This window comes from Octopus bimaculoides, chromosome 22 (genome assembly GCF_046866305.1).
Source record: "Octopus bimaculoides isolate indiv1 chromosome 22, ASM4686630v1, whole genome shotgun sequence".
NCBI lineage: Eukaryota > Metazoa > Mollusca > Cephalopoda > Octopoda > Octopodidae > Octopus > Octopus bimaculoides.
In genome coordinates, this window is record NC_142949.1 from 7,601,201 (window position 1) to 7,625,930 (window position 24,730).

At 39.3% G+C, this 24,730-nt stretch overlaps 1 protein-coding gene across 1 annotated transcript in view; it reads left to right on the plus strand.

Moving 5' to 3' along the window:
• LOC106873497 (small subunit processome component 20 homolog) overlaps nt 1–24,730 on the plus strand; it is an 80,593-nt gene that overhangs the window by 34,307 nt on the left and 21,556 nt on the right. Inside the window, exons 27-47 of the mRNA XM_089339942.1 lie at nt 391–533; nt 1,734–1,806; nt 2,826–3,021; nt 4,362–4,439; nt 5,557–5,636; nt 6,204–6,430; nt 7,644–7,773; nt 8,648–8,738; nt 9,953–10,029; nt 11,358–11,427; nt 12,460–12,513; nt 13,416–13,571; nt 15,329–15,484; nt 16,085–16,222; nt 16,612–16,892; nt 17,463–17,569; nt 18,180–18,439; nt 19,322–19,461; nt 21,458–21,614; nt 22,876–22,974; nt 23,385–23,552. Of these exons, the coding sequence (XP_089196068.1) occupies nt 391–533; nt 1,734–1,806; nt 2,826–3,021; nt 4,362–4,439; nt 5,557–5,636; nt 6,204–6,430; nt 7,644–7,773; nt 8,648–8,738; nt 9,953–10,029; nt 11,358–11,427; nt 12,460–12,513; nt 13,416–13,571; nt 15,329–15,484; nt 16,085–16,222; nt 16,612–16,892; nt 17,463–17,569; nt 18,180–18,439; nt 19,322–19,461; nt 21,458–21,614; nt 22,876–22,974; nt 23,385–23,552 (2,881 nt within the window). The remainder of the gene's footprint in view (nt 1–390; nt 534–1,733; nt 1,807–2,825; nt 3,022–4,361; nt 4,440–5,556; nt 5,637–6,203; nt 6,431–7,643; nt 7,774–8,647; nt 8,739–9,952; nt 10,030–11,357; nt 11,428–12,459; nt 12,514–13,415; nt 13,572–15,328; nt 15,485–16,084; nt 16,223–16,611; nt 16,893–17,462; nt 17,570–18,179; nt 18,440–19,321; nt 19,462–21,457; nt 21,615–22,875; nt 22,975–23,384; nt 23,553–24,730) is intronic.

The window sequence follows — 24,730 nt, forward strand, 5'->3', positions numbered from 1 at the left end:
TTGTAGACAGAAACTGAAAGACGCCTGTCATGTATATGTATATATCTATGTGTGTGTGTGTCTTTGTGTCTAGGTTTCTCTCCCCACCCACCACCACTTGACAACCAGTGTTGGTGTGTTTATGTCCCCATAACTTAGAAGTTCAGCAGAAGAGACCAATAGAATAAGGACCAGGTTTTAACAAGAAAAATAATAAATAATAATAAATACTGGGGTCGATTCATTCAACTAAAATTCTTTAAGGCGGTGCTCCAGCATGACCGTAGTCTGATGACTAAAACAAGTAAAAGAATAAAAGAAAAGATGGAAGATGGTCATGTTTTTTCTTTCTTTTCATTTCTATTTGTGAGACATGTTACTGATGAGTATTGTGTTTGTTTTGTATTATAGGATACTCTGTGGAGTTTTGAAAAACAAGAAAACACCTGAGTCAAAGAAAGGACAAGTGTTCACCTTCTTTTGTGGCTGCAGTCTCCAAGAAAGAATTACTTTTGTTGAAGTCGTCTTAAAACCATGGTTGGATTTCTCGTCAAGTAAGTCCTGTTTTATTTTTCTCATTCTACTCATCTTGAAAAGTGCAGAGCTGCAGGATAGTTTATCAGCAGAGGAATATCAACATATATAGGCTCAGGAGTGGCTGTGTGGTAAGTAGCTTGCTTACCAACCACATGGTTCTGGGTTCATTCCCACTGCATGGCACCTTGGGCAAGTGTCTTCTACTATAGCCTTGGGCCGACCAAAGCCTTGTGAGTGGATTTGGTAGATGGAAACTGAAAGAAGCCTGTCGTATATATGTTTATATATATATATATGTGTTTGTGTGTCTGTGTTTGTCCTCCCAAAATCGCTTGACAACCGAAGCTGGTGTGTTTACGTCCCCGTAACTTAGCGGTTCGGCAAAAGAGAGCAACAGAATAAGTACTAGGCTTACAAAAAATAAGCCCTGGGGTTGATTTGCTCGACTAAAGGCGGTGCTCCAGCATGGCTGCAGTCAAATGACTGAAACAAGTAAAAGTATATGTCACTGTTTTTTTTTTTTTCCTTGGTTTTCATTTGAAGGCACAGAGTGTAAATATACATCTGCAGGCTGGCTGGGCTGTTTGGTGAAGAAGTTTAGTTTGAATCTACATTGTTGAAGGATTGGGTTATACCAAAAGTGATGCGAAATTATTCATAACTTTTTTATTAACTGATATAGGTGGTTCAAATTGAATGTGTTCTCCCCTATTCTTCTTTGAGTTGTGGAGACCTTTAACCTTTAAGCTCTTTTGTCCTGCAGATTACAAGGCAACCTAACTGGTGCTGGTGCCACAACACAAAGAAAGCACTTAGTACATTCTGTGAAGCAGTTGGCATTAGGAAGGGCAGGCATCCAGCTATAGAAACCATGCCAAAAGAGAGACAATGGATCTCCCCGGTGCTGTCCTCTGACTCATCGGATCTTGTTCAACTGTTCAACCCATGGAAAGTGGATGCAATATGATGAAGAGGAGGGACTGACATTGGTGGTTCAAATAGTACATGTTCTTTCCTATTTGAGTTATGGAAACCTTTAAGCTCTTTAGTCCTACAGATGACAGATTCTGTCTGGCCCGTGCAAGCATGGAAAAGTGGACATTAAATGATGATGATGATGATAATTAAAAGCTCAATTATAATTAATGAATTAATTCTCTTTTTTGAATGTTTCAGAGTATTTTTGAATAATCTGAATCTGTTTTTGAATTTTCTAGATTATTCGTCATTTGAAGAACTGAAGAATTCCATCAATTTAACCAAAGTATTTCCTCCATCACTGTTTCAAAGGTAAAAACACAAACCAATTCCAAATTTTACACATTTAAAATTTATTCCATCCAATTGGAAATCAGAAAACAGGTGTTAACTGATGGATGATGATGATTTTATATATATATGCGTAGGAGTAGCTGTGTGGTAAGTAGCTTGCTTACCAACCACATGGTCCCGGGTTCAGTCCCACTGCGTGGCACCTTGGGCAAGTGTCTTCTACTATAGCCTCGGGCCGACCAAAGCCTTGTGAGTGGATTTGGTAGACGGAAACTGAAAGAAGCCTGTCGTATATATATATATGTATGTTTGTATGTCTGTGTTTGTCCCCCCAACATCGCTTGACAACCGATGCTGGTGTGTTTATGTCCCCGTAACTTAGCGGTTCGGCAAAAGAGACTGATAGAATTAGTACTAGGCTTCCAAAGAATAAGTCCTGGGGTCGATTTGCTCGACTAAAGGTGGTGCTCCAGCATGGCCACAGTCAAAAGACTTGAAACAAGTAAAAGAGTAAAATGAGTATATGTATATATAGAAGGTGCATAGTTTAGTGGTTAGAGTGTTAGGCTTACAATCACGGGGTTGCGAGTTTGATTCTCAGACTAGGCTGAGTGTTGTGTTCTTCAGCAAGACACTTCATTTCATGTTGCCAGTTACTAAAGCCAGCATCGGTCACAACTGCAATCTTACTTGGCTTGACAAGTCTTCTCAAGCATGGTATATTACCAAAGGTCTCAGTCACTTGTCACTGCCCCCATGAGGCCCAAAGTTCAAAGGGTGCTTTTTATGTGCCTCTGATATGGGTTCCTGGTATGTGACACCAGCGTCAGCCACAACTGTGATTTCACTTGGCTTGATGGGTCTTCTAAAGCATGGCTTATTGCCAAAGGTCTCAGTCATTTGCCTGCATAAGGCCCAACGTTTGAAGATCATGCTTTATTGCATATTTCAATTTTTGTTTATTCTCAACTCATGTAAAACTTGTTTTTCTTTTTTACAAAAAAACCCCCAAATCTCACAAAACTCCGAAACCATAGTTTCTCCAACCTGATATGGCTTATCTTGAGAAAGTTGGGACATTACCTGCAGACTTACCTGCAGAATATGCTGCATGTCATCTTAGGGATGATTGCCACTGTCAATGCATGTCTCAAGAATAAACGAAGAATTTACCAAAGAGTTGTGAAATGCTTATTACAAGCTTCCAGACCGTGTTACCTGCGATTATATCAGGTGAGTTCTTTTATTTTATTTTTTTATTTTATTTTGTCTTATTTATGTTTTATTCTTTGGATTGTTAACTCTGTTGGCAACAAAAAGTCTCTCTTTCTGTCTATCTTTCTATCTTTCTTTCTTTCTCTCTCTCCCTCTTACTTTCTGTGTCTGTTTGTCTGTCTGCCTGTCTCAGTCCCACTCTTTCTTTCTTTCTGTCTGTCTTGTTCTCTCTCTCTCTCTCTCTTTCTTTCCATGTCTCTGTTTCTCCCCCCTCTCTATCTTTCTGTTTCCTCCACTCTCTTTTTTGTCTGTCTCTCCCCCTCTCTCTGTTTTTCTGCCTCCCCCCACTTTCTGTGCCTCTGTCTGTCTCTCTCTCTCTCTCTCTCTCCATGTCAATTTATATTAATTAATAACACACATCATTATGTGTAAGTATATGATGTGTACTTATCAATCTCCACATCTTTCCCCTTCTCTGCAATCAAGTTTAATCCTTTAGTGTTTAAACTGGCCATGTCTGGCCAAAATATTCCACTTGTTTTATCTTCAAACTGGTCAGCTCTGGTTTTTCATGGCTACCTTAGAGTGTCATTTTAAAAATAAACAATCACATCATTGAAATTTCAGTCATGAAATGATGCAGGATTAATTTAAAATAGTGTTAATACATATGCTTTACATTTGACAAAATAATCTTGATGCTAAAGGGTTAAAGACCTTACTATTTAATTTGTATAAAACGGCAAGCTCGTAGAATCATTACCATATCGGACAGCGAGTTCAAATCCCACCCAGGTTGACTTTGTCTTTCATCCTTTCAGAGTTGATAAAATAAAATACCAAAAGTCCAGTGGCACTGGCAACATGAAAAAAACATTCGAGCAAGGTCATTGCCAGTGCCGCTGGACTGGCTCCTGTGCAGGTGGCACATAAAATATACCATTTTGAGCATGGCCGTTGTCAGTACCGCCTGACTGGCCTTCGTGCCGGTGGCACGTAAAAGAACCCACTACACTCTCAGAGTGGTTGGCGTTAGGAAGGGCATCCAGCTGTAGAAACTCTGCCAGATCAGATTGGAGCTTGGTGCAGCCATCTGGCTCACCAGTCCTAAGTCAAATCATCCAACCCATGCTAGCATGGAAGGCGGACATTAAACGATGAAACGACAAGTACTGGCGTCGACGTATTTGACTAAATCACTCCCTTACCAAATTTATCTAATTTATATCTCTGCTTTATCATAATCTTTATTATTTTTTTTTTCATTCATTTATTTATTTATTTTTGTGGATGGGTTTTTTTTTTGTGAATTCTTCAAATTTAATCTTTTTTGTTTTTTATGTTTTTCAATGATGCAGTTCTTCACAGTTTTTGAAACTTACTCTTTCACACCTCAAGACATTGATTCCATCTTTGATGTGGTTGTTTGGCCAAAGGTGAGTGAATATATATGTATATACTTCAATTTTTCTTGTGGCGGTGTGGTAAGAAGCTTGCTTCCCAACCACATGGGTTCAGGTTCAGTTCCACTGCATGGCACGTTGGGCAAGTGTCTCTATAAACTTGGGCTGACCAAAGTCTTGTGAGTGGATTTGGTTGGAAACTGAAAGAAGCCCCATCATATATGTATATATGTATGTATCAATGTGTGTGTGTATGTTTGTGTTTGTGTGTCCCCACCACCTGCTTCCCTAGTACCCTACTTAATACATACTATCATCATCATCATCGTTTAACGCCCGTTTTCCATGCTGGCATGGGTTGGATGGTTTGAGGACTGGCAAGCCAGGAGGCTGCACCAAACTCCAATCTGATCTGGCAATGTTTCTACAGCTGGATGCCCTTCGTAACGCCAACCCTCCGAGAGTGTAGTGGGTGCTTTTTATGTGGGACTAGCACGGGAACCAGTCAAACGGCACTGGCATCGACCATGCTTGAATGATGATTTTTACGTGCCACTGGCATGGGAGCCAATCAGGCAGCACTGGCATCAACTACACATCATATCATATCAAAATGGATGAAAGGACCTTCCCAAGCCCTTTGGCTCATATGGCTAGTTTCCCAGATTCTGTGGCGTATATACTCCCCCGCTGGATAGGACTTGTCTGTCACATGATTGCTCATATTTGCCAGTTGAATTGAATGGAGCAACATGAAATGAAGTGTTTTGGTCCAGGAATTGAAACTGCAAACTTATGCTTATGAGTCCCACACTCTAACCATTCAACCATGCACCTTCACTCGCAGAATTATTCATTTTTGCTGCGTGAGTGGACTAGAGCAACATCAAATGAAGGGTTTCGCTCAAGAACACAATACATTACCCAGTCCAGGAATTGATACCACAATCTTCCAATCATAATTGTAGCAGCCTAACCTCTGAGCCACGCACCTCCACATGCTAGTTTTTTACGGAGATCAAAGCGTTTGATTTTGCACATTTTCATACAAACTGGATGATGACCCCTGTTAAAAAAAACTCCAAACAATATCATTTTATGGGTTTGTTGTGAACAATAAATACTTTATTTTATTTCACTCTATTTGTAGATCGAGACCCTCCCTAAAGACTGCCTCAGTGGACCCACATTCTTGCTGAGACTCTTTAATATTTGGTCCAAAAATCCAAGGTAAGTCCATTTACATTTTCATTGTTTAACATTTACAGGTATTATCCAACCCGTTTCTTCCCCCCCCCCCTGGCCTCACTATACTCTCCAGGAAAATGTTTGCTCCTCCGGTGGTCGGAGAAAAAAACGACTTTATTTTTAATATCTTATCACGGTTTAAGGCAACAGGCAAAATGCTCAGCGGCATTTAATCCGTCTTTATGGTCTGAGTTCAAATTCTGCTACGGTCAGCTTTGCTTTTCATCCTTTCAGGGTCAATAAAATAAGTACCAGTTACACACTGGGGTTGATGTAATTGACTATACCCCCCACCTTCCCCAAAGTTCCAGGCCTTGTGCCTATAATAGAAAGGATTATTAATGGTATCTGGTGATAGAATCGGTGGAGTGATGAGCAAAATAGCCTTGTGATATTTAGTGAAGTCTTTTACATTCTGAGTTCAAATCCTAGTCGAGTCCTTAAATGTTATTTTATCATTGTTGACCCCCCCCCCTCCCCATGACAACCACTCCCGTCTCTATTACAATTCCATCATGTGCATCTTTCACATTTTTTTTTCCTCTCCAGGTTGTTTCCTTGTTTCCTGAAGACAAAGATGATTGATGGCATCGGCGTCTGTCCATTGTCTTTTGTGTTCCAGCTTCTCTGCACCAAACGCATCAACCGGACGGTCAGTTTACTCATCGTAGAAATGGTTATCAACTTTTACAACCCTGAGTTACCTGAAGATGATGGTTTGGAATTTAAATTGGTTGTCGTCAATGGATCGGGTGCACACAGCCAAGATGTGAAAGGTTTGCTTTGTTATTTTTATTTTTTTGTTTTATTTTACATAATCATCATCATCATCATTATTATTATTATCATTATTATAAAAGTGGCAAACTGGCAGAGACGTTAGCACGTCAGGCAAAATGCTTAGCAGTAATTTGTCCGTCTTCACGTTCTGAGTTCAAATTCCACCGAGGTCGACTTTGCCTTTCATCCTTTCGGGGTTGATAAATTAAGTACCAGTTACACACTGGGGTCGATGTAGTCAACTTGCCCCCTCCCCCAAAATTCGAGGCCTTGTGCTTATAGTAGAATGGATTATTATTATTATTATTATAAAAGCGGTGAGCTGGCAGAATCGTTACTGCCCTGGGCAAAATGCTTTGTGGTATTTTGTCCATCTTCATATTCTGTGTTCAAATTCCACTGAGGTCACCTTTGCCTTTCATCTCTTTGAGGTCAATGAAATAAGTACCAGTTGAGCATAAGGGCCAATGTAATTACATTGAGGCTGTGGATAGGAGAATTGTTAGAGCATCAGATTAGGGGATGGTGATAGAATTGGTGGTATTTAGTCTTTACCATTAACTGTCACTTCATTGGTTACGATGGTGAAGGTTCCAGTTGATCCAACCAATGGAACAGCCTGCTCATAAAATTAACAACCAAGTGGCCGAGTACTCCACAGACACACATACCTTTGATGTAGTTCTCAGGGAGATTCAGTGTGACACACCGAATGTGATAAGGATGACCCTTTGAAAATACAAATGCAACTCGTTTTTGCCTGCAGAGTGGACGCATGCAACATGAAATGAGTATCTTGCTCAAGGTCAGAATGTGTTGCTGGGAATTGAACTTGCAATCGTGAGCCAAACACCCTAGCCAGTATGTTACACACGTGCACTGTATTTTGTACCTGTCTAACCCAAGAATCCAGTCTCCTGACCCAGGCGTAGCTTAACCCTTTGGTATTTAATCTGGCCAGATCTGGCTTTTCAGACCTACCCTAAAATTAAACAATCACATCATTGAAATCACAAAGGTTCAATTTAATCCATGATTAATTCAAAACAATTGGAATAAATAAGCCGAACATTTGACAGAATAATCCGAATGCTAAAAGGTTGAATCTTCCGTCATCCATTTTCTCTTGGACATTCTCTAATAATAATGGTATATTCCGAATTTCAAAACTGTTTCCTTATTCTCTCGTTTCTTCCTCCTTCTTTTCAGAACTTGGCACTGAAATCCTGAAACCACATTCTGAAAGCATTATGACATATTTGAAGAATTATTTCACAGCTGTTCGCAAAAGATTGGGCATGAAGAAGGCCAACTCCAGAGAATTATCAATACTGTCTCAGTACGTTAACAACTTGTTGCTTTATTATTATTATTATTATTATCATTATCATCATCATCATTATTATTATTATTATTATTATTATTAGTAGTAGTAGTAGTAGTAGTAGTAGTAGTAGTAGCAGTGGTGGTGGTGGTGGTTTTGGCGGTAGTAGTAGTAGAAGTTATTTGTTGTCTGATGGGATCTATGATGAACCAAACGATGTATTAAGGGCTGACCATTTGGTCTAACAAACCATGCAGTTTAATACTTTCATCTAGAATTTTTATGGAAGGTTTTAATTTAGATCCCTCTAACCCTTTTAGCATTTATATATATATATATATAATCAAAATAAGCCACTGATTTTAATCACCTTACTTTGAAATTTGTATGGATGATACTGTACTAAATTCTGGTGCCTTAACTTAAGTACCATATCAACCTGAATCTATAATATATAGATGCTTTCCCTGATGAGAAGGTTACAATTTTAATATCAAAGATCCCTATGGATCACACAGGTTGTAATCCTTTGAAACATATGTAGGAATAAAGTATGCAATTATAACATGCGTTTTCTCCAATCCTTAAATTCTTAAATATACTCAAATACCCAAAATTTCAAGGAGTTCCTGCCTTAAAAACAGGAACTAAACCACAGTTATTTTGTGTTCTTTGCTACATTGGTTTCTATTAACCCATTTATTCTATCAGAAGAATTTTTATTCATTAAGATAGAAGAAATACACATAATTATATGTCCAACCCATGCTAGCATGGAAAGCGGACGTTAAACGATGATGATGATGATGATATATATATATATATATATCATGTTCTTTCTCTCTCTCACTGATGTTCTGTCTCTTTTTCTCACTTTTGTCCTCTCCAGTATCTCAGCTGATGTCACTGACAGCCGACTTTGCTCTGATCTGGTGAGACTTCTCCTTCCATTCCTGATCAAGAAAATACCTCGTACCACGGTAAGTAACTTTCTCTCACTTTCCCTATTAAAATCTCCCCCGACCCTAATTTTTACTTCTTTGCTGTATTTTTGGGTTATTGTTGTCCTTCTTCTTACTTTATATCTTGGTTGTGTGGATGTACTACACTCCCCACCTTGTGAACATCATTGACAGCATTTGGGACACCTGTACATCTTTGTTACTCATTTATATTTTATTCACTTAACCTGGAATCTGCACTTTGGAAATACTATAGAAAGTACCTTTATAAAAAGTGCATGTCTGAATTACCAAGAGCAGACATCTTCACTTAGTTCGTTTGCGTTGTCTGCACACATGGCAAGAATATGAGGTACATGGCAAGAATATGAGGTACATGGCAGGAATATGAGGTACAAACACCCCTGCACAGAATCTTGATATTCAGTATTTAATTAATATTGTTTGCATGTGTGGATTATACTGACCTCGCAAGGTGCCTCAATTTAAGTACCTAATTCAATGGAACCTTATATATATATATATATATATCACATGAAAAAACATTTGAGCAAGGTCATTGCCAGTGCCGCTGGACTGGCTCCTGTGCAGGTGACATGTAAAAATCATCATTTTGAGCGTGGCCATTACCAGTACCGCCTGACTGGCCCTCATGCAAGTAGCACGTAAAAGCACCCACTACACTCTCAGAGTGGTTGGCGTTAGGAAGGGCATCCAGCTGTAGAAACTCTGCCAGATCAGATTGGAGCCTGGCACAGCCTTCTGGTTCGCCAGTCCTCAGTCAAATCGTCCAACCCATGCTAGCATGGAAAGTGGACATTAAACGATGATGATGATGATGATGATATATATATTTATGGTAAAGACCCACCTCGGTCATGAATGATCATGGGATTTCACCTAGAAAGTTCCCCTATGAGGAACAACTCCAAGCAAGGTTATTTGTGGAAGACCAGCAGTCGCTCATGCATCAACCGAAGTCTTGTGATTGAATTTGGAAGATGGAAGTTCTCGTTATGTTTGTACACGTCTGTAAAAATGCTTGTGCCCCCTAACAGAGGAGGGAAAAACACTATCTCACTCAGAAACAGGTAGGGGTTGGTGACAGGAAGAGCATCTGACCATAGAAAACCTGCCACTCAAAGAAGCTCAGTACCCTGTAAAATAATAACTTGTTTGGTTTTAATTGCTAGACTAATTCACTAATTAATATATTTTTTTCTCTGTTTAAGGAAATGGAAATTGATTTGCTGAATTCCATTCTGAACTTACTGACTCATGTTGAGAAACCACCAAGTCTCTTATTCAGGTAATTAATACCTTATTATTAATACAGGTAATGTTGAGGTAATTAATTATATATACCACTGTATAATTAATAGTTCATATCATTAAGTAATTTATTGCATACATTTCATTTGTTTTACGTCCGTTTTTTCCCTCCATACCAACATGGGTTAGATGAATACATATTATCAAAGCATTATTTTACTACTGGACGCTCTTCCTGTTGCTGAGTAATAAAGTTTGCATCTCGGTTTTCTGGGGAAATGCAGTCCAGCCAGATGACACCATATATCAACTCTCTGCAGAATGTAAACATTCACATAGACACACACACACACCTGACAGGCTTTATACAGTTTTCATCTACAAAATTTACAAAGCTATGGGACTAGGATTTGAACCTATCAACCTCATGATCATGAGGTAAACTTGTTAACCACTGCCCATGCACCTTCACCCTTCACTCCATGTATATGTGTATGTACCTTCTCTCTCTCTTCACACAACCCACATATATAAAACATTGTTATTGTGGTTGTTATGATTGCTAAAGGGTTAAAATAGACATCTACGTATCATATTTAATGTATATATACACTGTTGATAGGGCAATTGCTGCAGTATTGATTGTGAGATTACCTCCTTTATGGACTTATATATATATATATATATATATATATATTAGAGGGAGGTGAAAAATTGTGCCAGAAACTGCTCGTAACATTAACAAGGCTCAACAAAGCCAAAGTGTATAAGATGTTCTCACTAGCCACACTGAGACAATTTTTTTGTCTCCATCAGCATCATCATCACCTTCATCATCTTCATCATTTAGCATCCATTTCCCATACTGGCATAGATTGAATGGTGTAAAAAGACCTGGTGAGCTGCAGGGCTGCATTGAGCTCCAATGTCATGCTTTGGCATGGTTTCTATGGCTGGGTGCCCTTCTTAATTCCAACCACATTACAGCATATACTGGGTGTATTTCTTTCTTTCCATGCCACCAGCATTAGTGAGGTTGCCATGTCTTCCTCTGATACCCTGCACATCTATAAGAGATTTTATCTCAGATAAAAAAAACCCACAGTATATTCCTTGTCAGCAGTGTACATACATTTAGTATGATACATAGATGGCTATTATAATTCAATGCTGTTCAATATATTTAGCTATGGGTTTTTGCTTTTGTGTGGTGGTGGGGTGGGGTGTACATTTGAATTATATATTTCATTATTTATGATTTAAGATGTTATAAAATTGTTTCCACTTGTCATGTTATATGTTTGGGTTAAAATAAACAAAAAACAAAAACCCAGTAACTTGTGTTTTGCTTTTTGTTGTTTACAGACAGATGACACATTTGTTGTTTACGATAAACCATGAAGAACCCAAGAAGTTATTGTATGATGTGATATTGGTAAGTTATAGCATAGGTTTTCATTTAAATAAAAAAAAAATTGTGTATGTGTGTAACACAGTCATCATCATCATCATCGTTTTAATGTCCGCTTTCCATGCTAGCATGGGTTGGACGATTGACTGAGGACTGGTGAACCAGATGGCTACACCAGGCTCCAATCTGATTTGGCAGAGTTTCTACAGCTGGATGCCCTTCCTAACGCCAACCACTCCGAGAGTGTAGTATATGTCAAAACCAGGCAAAGTCTTTCGAATACTCTGCATCTTTCAATGGATCTTCCCTGGTTAAATACCACAACCTAAAAGCGTTGCTAGGGAAACTGTGGAAGAGGAAGACAAAGTGGTGAGACATGATCTCTGAATGTGGGGCCTCATGGAGGTTATGACCAAGTGACTGTGAACTTTGGTGATTTGCCGTGCTTGAGAAGATTCATCAAACCAAGTGAAATTAGTCGGGACGATTGCCAGTGGCATGTTACAACACCCATGCTAGTGACATGTAAAAGGCACCCACTACACTCTTGGGGCAGTTGGCATTAGGAAGGGCATCCAGCCATAGAAACCAAGCCAATTCTGGACTGGAACATGGGGCAGCTCTCTGACTTACCAGTTCTAGTCAAGCCTCTAACCCATGCCAGCATGGAAAACAGACGTTAAATGATGATAAAAACACACATATTAAGTATGTGACTGATTTTATATGTGTGTATATATATATATATATAGTGAGAGAGAGAGAGAGAGATGTATACTGTGTTTGCACACACACACACATACACACACATACACATTTGTTTATTTGTTAATCTTAAGTTTTCCATGCTAGTATGGGTTAGATGGATGCATATACATTAGACATTGTTTTTTTCTAAAACTATATACTGCTGCGTCAAAACCAGAACAATTGGTGAGATCTTACTCTCAGATAATACATATATATCTTCTATTAATCCATCATGATCCATGCCACGTTAATCTAAGATAATGAGCCCACGTAACTGATACCAATTTCTCTCCTTCCATTTTCCAGAAACTGTCCCTAAAAGACGAGAACCTAAAAGACATTGGTGAAGTACTATGTGGTGTAAGTATTATATTATTATTATTATTGCATTACAGTATTTTATTATTGGTGGGCTGAATAGGTTTGTAAATTTAGAGCGTAACCTCTGTATGTATATCTACCTGCCTGTCTCTCCATAGTCCCATATTTTCATGTGGACACAACCTTCTTAGACTACACCATCTAGTGTATGTATCTTCAAAGTATCTGTGTGAAATTTGAGTGAGATTTAACTGCTGTTTCTAGCGAATCAAGTGACCACGTACTGGCTCTCTCTTTGGCTTGTGACTTCCATGGCTCACTAAGGTTACATTGTGTTTATCTCTGATTTCTGTGGCATTAAATAGATGGAAGACAAGCGTCTCCTGGATAAGCTGCCAATCTATCACAGTTATCTCTCCCTATTTGTAAAACTAAAACTCACCACACTAACTTATTGAAGCAGTCGCAGTCAACGAACCATGAAACAATCTGCCAGGAGACTCCCCCTACCACTTTTTTTCTTTGCATCAGAAACATAGATGGAACATATTTACATTCTAAATATTTCTCTCACAGCTAGCCCTTGTATGTATGTGTGTGTGTATGCATTATGTGCATATGTATACATGTATGTGTGCAAGTATCTATATGTGTGCGTGTATGTGTATATTTATGCATGTATGTATGTGTGTATGTTTGTATATATATGTGTGTATGTGTGTCTATGTATGTATATATGTATGCATATGTGCATATGTATGCATTTGTATTCTATGATATTGAACAGACAGACAGGCAACTGCATGTGATTCTATGCCTGTGTTTATGTATCTCTATATTCATACCACTGTGTGTATATGTGTCTGTATATTCATATCTCTGTATGTGTATACATTTATATACTCATGTCTCTGTGTATATCTCTCTCATTTTTCTTGTAGCTCAACTCTTGGAATCCCAAGAAACTTGAAGAAATTGATTACGACAGACGTCTTTCTGCCTTCAATACTGCTTCCAAATTAATTACCAAAATGGAAGTCTTGGACACAGATTTCATTGTTCCAATTATCTACAACTGCTGCCATTTTATTTCCACTGTCAGTATTCACTCCACATTTTTATTTATTATTTTCATTCTCTTTCTTTTGCCAAAATTCATTCCATTTGCTTATTCTTCATTATTGTTCTTCCTTGTCTTCTGTCTTTACCATCAACAATACCCAGCAACAATACCCCAAAAATGAACCATATCTGTATCAGTGCAAGTCGCTGGTGCTGGGTGTTACACTAGGTTGGGTACCCCTACCAAACAGTTTGGGATCTGTATTGTTATCCTCCCCTGTGACACCATTAGTAAATGTATAAATGGCATTTGAGCTAAATTTTTCACACAAGGAAAATAAAACACAATATTCATCCAAAAATAAAAGTATTTTGAAAAGATAAGCTTGCTTACCAACCACATGGTTCTGGGTTCAGTCCCATTGCGTGGCACCTTGGGCAAGTGTCTTCTACTATAGCCTCAGGCTGACCAAAGCCTTGTGAGTGGATTTGGTAGACAGAAACTGAAAGAAGCCTGTCGTATATATGTATATGTATATATATGTCTGTGTGTCTGTGTTTGTCCCCCCCCCCCACCGTCGCTTGACAACCGATGGTGGTGTGTTTACGTCCCCGTAACTTAGCGGTTCGGCAAAAGAGACCGATAGAATAAGTATTAGGCTTACAAAGAATAAACCCTGGGGTCGATTTGCTCGACTAAAGGCGGTGCTCCAGCATGGTCGCAGTCAAATGACTGAAACAAGTAAAAGAGTAAAAAAGTAAATTATGGTTGGGAAATAACAGTTGACTCAGAGTAGCTGCCCTCAGATTCCATTACAGCTTCAACACAACTCTGGAACCTGGAGCATGTGATTCTCACTGTCTCAGGGAAGGGCTTCAAGCATCTCCTTGATTTTGGTCACCAGCTTAGCCTTGGTGTTACACGCAGAGTGGTTGGTGTCTTTCTCAACTGCGCCCCACACATAGCAATCCATGGGATTTACAGTTGGGGTAAATTAGGAGGCCAGAAATTGGGGCTGGTGATGTCATAGAAATTCTCCAACGACCACTTCTGACTCTTTCTTGGGGTATGGCAAGGAGCCTAATCCTGCTGCTTCACATATGGCCTTTCAGCAGTGACCCCTTCCAGCCAGGATTTGCCCACAATCTCCAGCAACTTTGCAAAGCTGTCTGAACTAAGCCTAAAGTTTTGTTCAAAAATATGGGTTGGCATGACATCACCCTCCCTCGAGATGCACCTAAAGACCATCACAGTTTGGGAGAACTTGGTTTCCATGATGTCCATGTCACATCTTATACCCTTTACAGACTCCACAGAGCATTTTGTCGGCATTTTGATTCCCGGCACAAATCATCCTGATACAGGTAACTCTTTCCCAATATTCAGATGGCTTCCAGTCTTCCGTGTCAGCTAACCCACTCTCTTCTTTCTGTCTCTCTTCCTCTCTCTGTCTCACAGGCCAAATTTAATATCAGAAATGTTTGAATTCTTCATTAAACACATCTGGAGCAGCTCTATAGAATCCCTCATCATTACTTCATAGAAATTTAATCTGACAGTTTTTTTTTCTACTTTACATTTAACACAGACTTAAACACATTCCTATCAGATTTTTCCCTTCATGTCTTACCAATAATCATTGTGTATTATTTCTGAATCTTATATGATATTTCTGCAACTTATATCTTATTTCTCTGTCTTATATCTTATTTCTCTGTCTTATATCTTATTTCTCTGTCTTATATCTTATTTCTCTGTCTTATATGTTATTCCTTTGACTTTCCCATACAGGTTGATGATCTTTCCATACGCAACAGCAGTACGCAGTGTTTACTAAACATTATCAACAAACTCACTGGTTCTTCGTCAGAGAAACACATCTTTAATGAAATCATTATTAAGACTCTTCTGCCGAAAGTGAAACATGGCATCAAAAATCCTATCCAGGTAAGAATTCTTCTCCAAGCAATTGTGAAAAATCTGTTGTTATCATCGTCATCAGTTGTTACCCCCACTATCGTCATCATCACGACCACCATCATCATCACCACTATCGTCATCATTGCCACTACCACCATCATCATCATCATTGCCATCACCACCACCACCACCATCATCATCATCATCATCATCACCACCATCATCATCACCACCATCATCATCATCATCATCCTCCTTGCTAATACGATTGTTGCCACTTTCCACCACCACCACCACAACCATTGTCTTATCATCATCATTTTAACACTTTTCTATACTCGCATGCCGCAGAAGGACCTTATTGAGGCAGCTGAAACAATAATTCTTTATTTTTATCACCATAATCCTCCCTGCCCTCCCCCACTCCACCCTTTTTTTTTTCCCTTTCATGAGATGAAAATCCATTTGGTTCTCTAAATTCATAGAAATAGATGAGGAGAGGATTAGATCCCTAGATGCCTGTGATTAAGGGTCACTGCAGTGATTCAGCTTTCTTTTTCTTTTTTTTTTTTGTTTGCTGATATTGGCAATTAATTAATTAACAATGTCATTTGTCTTAATTTGCAGGGCATTTGCCGAGAATATTTCACAATCTTGCGAGCAATTGTTGTAAAATTCTCTTCCGTGAAACCGTTTGATGATCTCGTTAAGCTGACGGACAACGATAAAGATATTGATTTCTTTGAGAATATGAAGAACATCAAGGTAAGAAAGCTTGCAAGGGGAGGGTGTTACAATTGTTAGAACAGCAAGAGGAGAAAGTTTACAAAGGAAGGGTGTTGCAATTATTGGAATAGCATGATAAGAAAGCCTGCAAGGGGAGAGTGTTGCAATTGTTGGAATAGCATGATGAGAAAGCTTGCAAGGGGAGGGTGTTGTAATTGTTGGAATAGCAACGTAAGGAAGTCTGCAAGGTGCATATATTTAAGTGTTCGGCTGTGCCAATATCTGACAAATATTGCAACCAAGATGTCTGTGATGGCCCAGGTAACATTGTTGTAAATAGGTACCATGAGGTGGTACATTGCAATTTCCACTAAACTGACTTAGTTGTGGTCTTCTTCAGTGTTGTCTCACTTCCACTTCTCTTACAGGTACAGAGACGGTCTCGAGCCCTGCGCCGCCTGGCAGCAAAACTCGGCAGTTACAACATGTCACAGGAGGCCCTCACTCGTTACCTCCTCCCACTGGCATCGAGCATTATACAGAGGGAGCACAAACAGATGGAAGGGATCCAGGAGAGGGCCATTGAGCTTTTGGGCTCCCTTTGTGGTCTGATATCATGGAAGGTTTATCTGCAACAACTTCGGTTTTATGTGAAGAAAATGGTAATGCCAAAGAACAACAAAAGTCAGAACCAAAAGATTTTGGTCAGGTGAGTATGCAAGGAATTCTTTGATTGAGATGATGAAGGAAAGATATAGTAACATCTATTTATGCACCTTGGACAAGGGTTTTCTGTTATAATCCTGGGCTAGTCAGGACCTTGTGAATGAATTTGCCAGACAGAAACTGAAAAGAAATCCATTGTATAAGTGTGTGTTTCTGTCTCCTAATCATAAATACAGCATGTCCAAACTAGGGGAAAATATTACTTAGAAACAGGTGAGAGTTAGTGACAGCAAGAGCATCCAACTGTAGAAAACTTGCTTCAGTAAATCCTGTCCAGTCCATGCAAGCATAAAAAAGTGGACATTAAAACAATGATGATGATGACAACATCAGTGGCGACGTGTGTGTGTGTGTGTGTGTATACATGAAGAGATTGACAGTCTGGTAGAATTTATTCTGCTACATTCTGATGGATTTAGCTTTCTGTGTTTGGCCCCCTCTCCCCAAAATTTCAAGCCTTGTGCCTCTAGTAGAAAGGATTATTATTATTATTGTTGTTGTTGTTATACAATCGTTATGTCTTATTCTTTTGCTGTTTGTGTCTCTCCTGCAGGGTTGTGGTGACCATTCTGGACCGTTTCCACTTTGATTTGTCCAACAGTAGCTATGAGAGTGACCAAGACAAAGGACCGTTTGGGAAATACTTACAAGACAACCAAGGTTTGTATCTACGACTTTGTGTTTGTTGCTGCTGTTGTTGATTATAACCACAGTTCAGCTCTGGTCAAAGATATTCCAACTGTGGCCATCCCACATAACTTTTGTTGTTTGTGCTGTTGTTTATAACCCCAGGTCAATTCTGTGACTACTCCATACAACGTTGTGTTGTGCCTCTTCTTGTGTATAACTCCAGGTCAGCTTTGATCAGAGTTATGATCAGAGGCAATCCAGATGTGACCATCCTATCTTGGTTTCATATGTTGAATCCACAACTGAATTATCCAATGTAGCTTTGCCTTTTTTGTTTTTTACTCTTAAGACACAGGTATGATGTGAGGGAGACATGGCTGCTATTTCTAATAGGTTGAGTGTCCATGTCGAGGTTGCCTCAATGTCTCTTGTTTGTGTTTGTGTACTCGACACCATCTTAACTGTCTACCAAATTCCAGTCATAGGATATTGGTTGATCCAGGGCTGCAGTGAAATGCAATTAAATGTCCCCGGTACCATGCACTAGGATTGGACCCCGAACAGCATGGAAGGAAAACGAACTTCTTAAGAACACAATCATTATATTGTAGTACTCTTGTACTTTTGTTTCTATTTGCAGGGAGTACAGAACAGACCGGACTAAATGATGATGATGATGATAATGATGCTGACAATAATGATGACGACAATGATGACAATGATGATGGTTCTCCTGTCGGGACTGTTGAAGAATTGACTGATGCCAATTACAGCGAAGTTAAAGACAACAAAGGAAATGTCGTAAAGCTCTTGGTCTGTCCTGAAGAAATGGCGAACGTTATCCACAAGACAATTCTCAGGAACATCATTCCGATGTTGTACAAAGTTCTTGTGAAGAAAGTAAGGGAAATTTCATTCTCCTTTTGAGAATTAAGCCAATGTAGAACGGCATTGTTAGCATGGCGTCGGTATAAGGCAGGTGTGTGTAGGGATGGGGTGCGGGTAGCGAAAGATGCCTTGCGACAGTTCTTTGGAAATGTTGTGATTATGTGTTTGTTTATCTTTTATCTTTTACTTGTTTCAGTCAAAAGACTAGGGCCATGCTGGGGCAGTGCCTTGAAGAATTTTTAGTCAAATGAATCGACCCCCAGTACTTCTGGTTTTTGCAAGTGTCGTACTCATTTAAACAGTCTCTTTTGCTGGATTGCTAATTTACAGAGACGTAAACACATCAGTACTGGTTGTGAAGCTGTGGTGGGGTACTCACACAAATGCACGCACACACACATATAAGTGATGGGCTTCTTTCAGTTTCTATCTACCAAATCCATTCACAAAGGCTTTGGTTGGCCTGAGGCTATAGTTATAATCTTTGAGTAAAAACTCAATTAATTTAGATATTTAAGGTGGAAATAAATGTAAAAGAATAGAAAATTATGCATTTTTTTGTGTGTTGCTTTCCAACCACATGGTTCCGGGTTCAGCCTTGTGAGTAGATTTGGTAGACGAAGACTGAAAGAAGCCCATTGTATGTGTGTGTGTGTGTTTGTCCCTCCACCATCGCCTGGCAACCGATGTTGGTGTGATTTATGTCCCCGTTACTTGGCAGTTCAGCAGAAAGAGACCGATGGAATAAGTACTGGGCTTAGAAAGAATAAGTCGATTTATTCGAGTAAAGACGGTGCTCCAGTATGGCCACAGTGAAATGATTGAAACAAGTAAAAGAGTAAAATATATATATATATATTTGTTTTTGTTTTCGTTTTCTTGTTTTTTTTCTAGGTGAAAAGTGAAAGTGAGCACAAGTTGGCCAAGAAATCTATCGCAGAAGAATTCGAGATTGTCCGAGTTCCTGTTGCCCTGGCAATCGTCAAACTGTTACATGTTGTCCCCAGAGATTCTCTCAAGTCTTTCTTACCAAAGTAATTATTCTTCTAAGTCCTTTTCCTTGTTGTTTGTATTGGGTGCCGATGATACACACACACACACACACACACACACACACACACACACACACACACACACACACACACACACACACACACACACACACACACACACATGTCTGTATGTATGTATATGTTATTCTTTGACTTGTTTCAGTCATGTGACTGCGGTCATGCTGGAGCACCACCTTGAAGGGTTATAGTCGAACAGATCGACCCCAGGACATTCTTTTAAAGCCCGGTACTAAATCTGTCGGTCCCTTTTGCCGAACTGCTAAGTTACAGGCACATAAACACCAACACCAGTTGTCAAGCGGCAACGAGTGGGGAGGGGGCAAACACAGAATACGTAAATACATACATGCATACATATACACATACATACATACACACACACATACACACACATACATACACATACATATACACATATTCAATGGGCTTCTTTCAGTTTCCATCTACCAGATCCACTCACAAGGCTTTGGTCAGACTGAGGCTACAGTAGAAGACTTTTACCCAAGGTCCCATACAGTGGGGCTGTACTCAGAGCTATGTGGTTGGGAAGCAAGCTTCTTACCACACAGCCATGCTTGTGTCTATATTTAACCCTTTTGTTACCATATTTCAGTTGAAATCTTCATTTTCATTGCTTTTGAGGATTCCCATTATTCTGTTGCCATCCAATTCCATTATTATGAATTTCAGTTGGGAGCTTAGGTCATAGTCAATCTTTCATTAGCTGATCACATAACCACGGATGCCACCCCTGTGGAAGCATCACAGTTATTCTCTTGATAGATCTTAGTGATCCTGATCGTTGATCTTCTAGGATTCCTCTGCCCAACATTAAGGTCAGAAGCACCATTGGGTCAGTTCAGCTCTTCCACTACCTCTTCACAATCTTCCATGCTTCAGTCCCATGACTTCTCTGTATCCCTAGCAGGGTGACTGAACAGGTCCTATATCTTGCCAAAGAGCATCTGCAACAATGCAGGTCACAGTTGACAGTTCATGGGGTATTTTTAAAATACCTGCATACCCTTCTGTTTGAATATAGAAAGATCATCATCATCATCATTATCATCATCATTTAATGTCTGTTTTCCATGCTGGTATGGGTTGAATGGTTTGATAGGAGCTGGCAAGCCAGGGAGGTTCACTAGGCTCCATTTGTCTGTTGTGGCATGGTTTCTATGGCTGGATGCCCTTCCTAACACAAACCACTTGACAGAGTGTACTGGATGCTTTTTATGTGGTACCAACATGAGTTCTTTTTATGTGGCACCAGCACCCATGGATTCACCAAGTAGCTTGCAAGACATCATCATCATCATCATCATCATCATCATCGTTTAACGTCCACTTTCCATGCTAGCATGGGTTGGACGATTTGACTGAGGACTGGTGAAACCAGATGGCTACACCAGGCTCCAATCTGATTTGGCAGAGATTCTACAGCTGGATGCCTTTCCTAACGCCAACCACTCAGAGTGTAGTGGGTGCTTTTTACGTGCCACCTGCGCAGGAGCCAGTCCAGCAGCAATGGCAACAACCTCGCTGATTCCACAATATCAAATTGGGTGAACCTGCAGGTTGCATAGTTCTCTTTACCAGTAATCAGTCCATATTAGCATCCCTGTAATGCTAGTGAACTAATCCAGCAGCCATTTTGATATCGGAATTGACAACATCATGTATTTAACTATTATGTCTCTGAAATTTAGTTGGGCCAATGAGCCTCGCTTTTAAGATTGGAAAGAAAATTAGATTTGTGGTCTTTAAGTGTATTGTAGGCAGATCACATAGAGCTGCTGTCAATGTAGTCTTCTATCACTAACCAAGTAGCTAACTCTTAGATAAATATATGTAGGAGACAGGTAGTATTGAACCTAGAACTTCATGGTTCCAAACTTCTTAATGACATACTCATATCTGGTTTTATTAATTTTTTAAAATTTTCACTTCATTTCAGAGTGATCCTGCGAATATGTGAGTTTTTAAGATCTCGTTCTCTTGACATACGAAAATCAGCTCGAGACACCCTCACAAAGATTGCCACAGTAATTGGTCCCAGTTACTTACCTTGCATTACGTATGAGTTACGTTCAGCCCTTTCCAGAGGTTACCAGGTAAGTGGAGAACAGGAAAGAGAAAACAGTGTGTGTGAGAGTTAGTTATAGAATCTAAATTTTCAAAAAAGTTTAGTAAACCAAAGTCAATATTTATTTGCTTTTGTGTTTGTTTTTCCATGCAAACATGTGTTAGATAAATATGATATTGAAGCACAGTTTTACAGCTGGATGTTCTTCCTGTTACAAACCCTTAGCTGTTTTCAAATAACAGATCTATTCCATGTTTTCAAAAGCACTGAACCAGTGAAGGATTTGTTGACAGGGAAATGTCAACAAACGTCATCTCCTATTGTAGCTTGGTGTTTTTTCACATGAAGCATGCAGAATGTAAACATTTGTGCCTCCAAACATTCACACACACATTCATACACATGTATGTACATACATACATACATATATACATACATGGCATGGTTGTGTGGCTAAGAAGTTTGCTTCTCAAACCATTTGCTTCCTGGTTCAATTCCACTGCATGGCACCATAGGCAAGTGTCTTTTACTATAGCCCCAGGTTAACCAAAGCTTTGCAAAAGGCTATGGTTGGCTCAAGGACACAATGCACTTCCCAATCCAAGAAATGAACCCACAACATTATGATCATGAGCCCAACACTCCTAACAACTAGGCTACAAATATTCATTATATATAATGAACATACACATTTGCAAAGCTTTGCTTGGTGGAAACTGAAAGAAGCCCATCGTATATATATATATGTGTGACTTGGTATCTCTTTATCTTTACATCATGTGATTGTTGTAAATCAGCATCACCTTCATACAGGCGGTGTCCTTTGTTTTCAAATCTTTTGCGAAAAGTTGTCCAACCATGGGGAAATATTACTTCAATGGAAACGGGTGAGGGTTGGTGACAGGAAGGACATCTAGCTGTAGAAAACCTGCCTCAACAGATTCCAAATTCCATACAAGCATGGAAAAAGTGGACATTGAAAACAATGATGATGATGATGATTGATGTATAGACACACACATACACACGTGTGTGTGTATACATACTTTGAAATGTTGTATATTACAAATTCGGTTGTATTGCAAGTGATAGGTTGTGTGTTTGCATAAGAGGAAGTGTTGACTGGCAGGTAGAGCTTGTGGAGAAGATGAGGTTGAGGGAGAAGGGGGAGGGAGAAAGCAAGAGAGTAAAAGAGAGAGAGACATGGCTGTTACGGCAATGATGTTGGCAGTGATGAGTGCTTTGATGATGATGATGATGATGATGATGATGTTCTTCTCCTCCAACAGCTTCACATTCTTGGATTCACCGTCCATTCCGTACTCAATGCAATGGTGGGACAGTTGAAAGCCGGAGATTTGAACCCTTGTTGTAAGAGTTTAATTGAAGTGAGTATTATTATTACTACTACTACTACTACTACTACCACTACTACTACTACTACCACTACTACTACTACTTTCATTCTTTCGAGTTTGATAAAATAAATACCAGTCAGATACTGGGGTTGATGTAATCAACTTAAACCTTCCTCACAGAATTTCGGGACTTGTGTCTGTAGTAGAAAGAGTTGTTCTTGTTACCACCACCACCACCACCACCACTACTATCCATTATACCAGTCACATGAAATGTCTTGTGGTAATTGTTTTCTGGGTTTGGCTGGGGTTTGCTCCCCAACTGCATGGTGAGCAAAAAATGGGTCCATCGTATTTCTGCTATCAAATAAAAAAAAGAAGAAAAACAATTATTTCGTCCGAGTTAATATAATTTTATTTCCTTGTTACATTCTGTCCAGATTTTTAATGAAGACATCTTTGGAATGGTTGCCGAAGAGAAAACGGTTGATGCCATCACGTCCAACTTTATAGAAGCTCAGACCTGTAAAAGCGTTTACTCGTACGGATTCCTGGCCAGATTCATCACCAAAAGTCATGTTACTCAGTTGATTGCTCCTCTCAAAGACGTAAGTCTGATTATTATATTTCTACAATATGGCCTGTGAGGGTGGGGTGAAAATAATACCTGGTGGTGGTTTTTTTTTTTAATGGGTATTTTAATTTCATAACTTGTTGTTTTGTTTTTAATCCTTCTATTGCCATGTTTCTGTTGAACTACATTACCTTTTGGTCTGTGGGGTACTTTACCTGAGATCCCACTGTGTGGCAGCCTGCAGCTTGGACAGGTGTTTTCTACTATAATCCTGGGCCAACCAAATCCTTGTGAGTGAACATGGTAGATGCAAATTGAAAGAAGCCTGTCATATACAGACACACACTCACAAACACACACACATATATACACATGTATAGATGTAGTTATATTCTTTTACTGGTTACAGTCTACTCGGCTGTAAATGAGTACCATCCTAGTACTCTCTCTCAGCCGCTGTCACATCCTTGATGCTCCACTGACTCAAAAGAGGAGAGAATCAAGAAGTTCTTTATGTCTGCCCCTAAATACACAGGCTCCTAAACACAATTAACAAAAGTATAGTCCATGCTACCAAGTCATACTCATTCATAGTTGATGGGGTAGACAGGTAGGAAGTGGTACCATGCTTGATCATTGTATGCTGGCACAAATCAGCAGTCAACTAAGTCAACCCTGATAGATCACTGGTACTTCATTTCTTTGCCCCATGCTTCCCTGAAAGGATGAAATATCAAGTTGACGTTGGTAGGGTTTGAATTGATCGTGTAAAATGCCAACATACCGTAAATCCTTGAGTATAATACGCAGGGGATTTTTAGAGGGCTGTACCTCTGAAAAACCTAAACCTTGTGTATAATACGCACCCCTTTTCTAACTTGAGTCAAGGAGGTCTATATAACGTCTTTGGTTTGTAAACGTATATACGGTAACGTCCTTTATTATGATTGTATATGTAACATAATGCAAATGTGTAGCTTTTTTGTGCACTTTGTTTACAGAAAATAAAGAAATAACAGTGAAAAATAAATATTAAATAAATTGCCTTTACATATTTATCACTATCAGTTACAAGCCCGACATCACAAAATGCGTCTGAATAAACGTTGCCGGACAGCAAATAGAGACTCGGACATTGCTTAGTAAATATTTTTCATTTTTAACCTCGTATATAGTACGCACTAGAAATTTTGACCTTTAAATTTTGGGGAA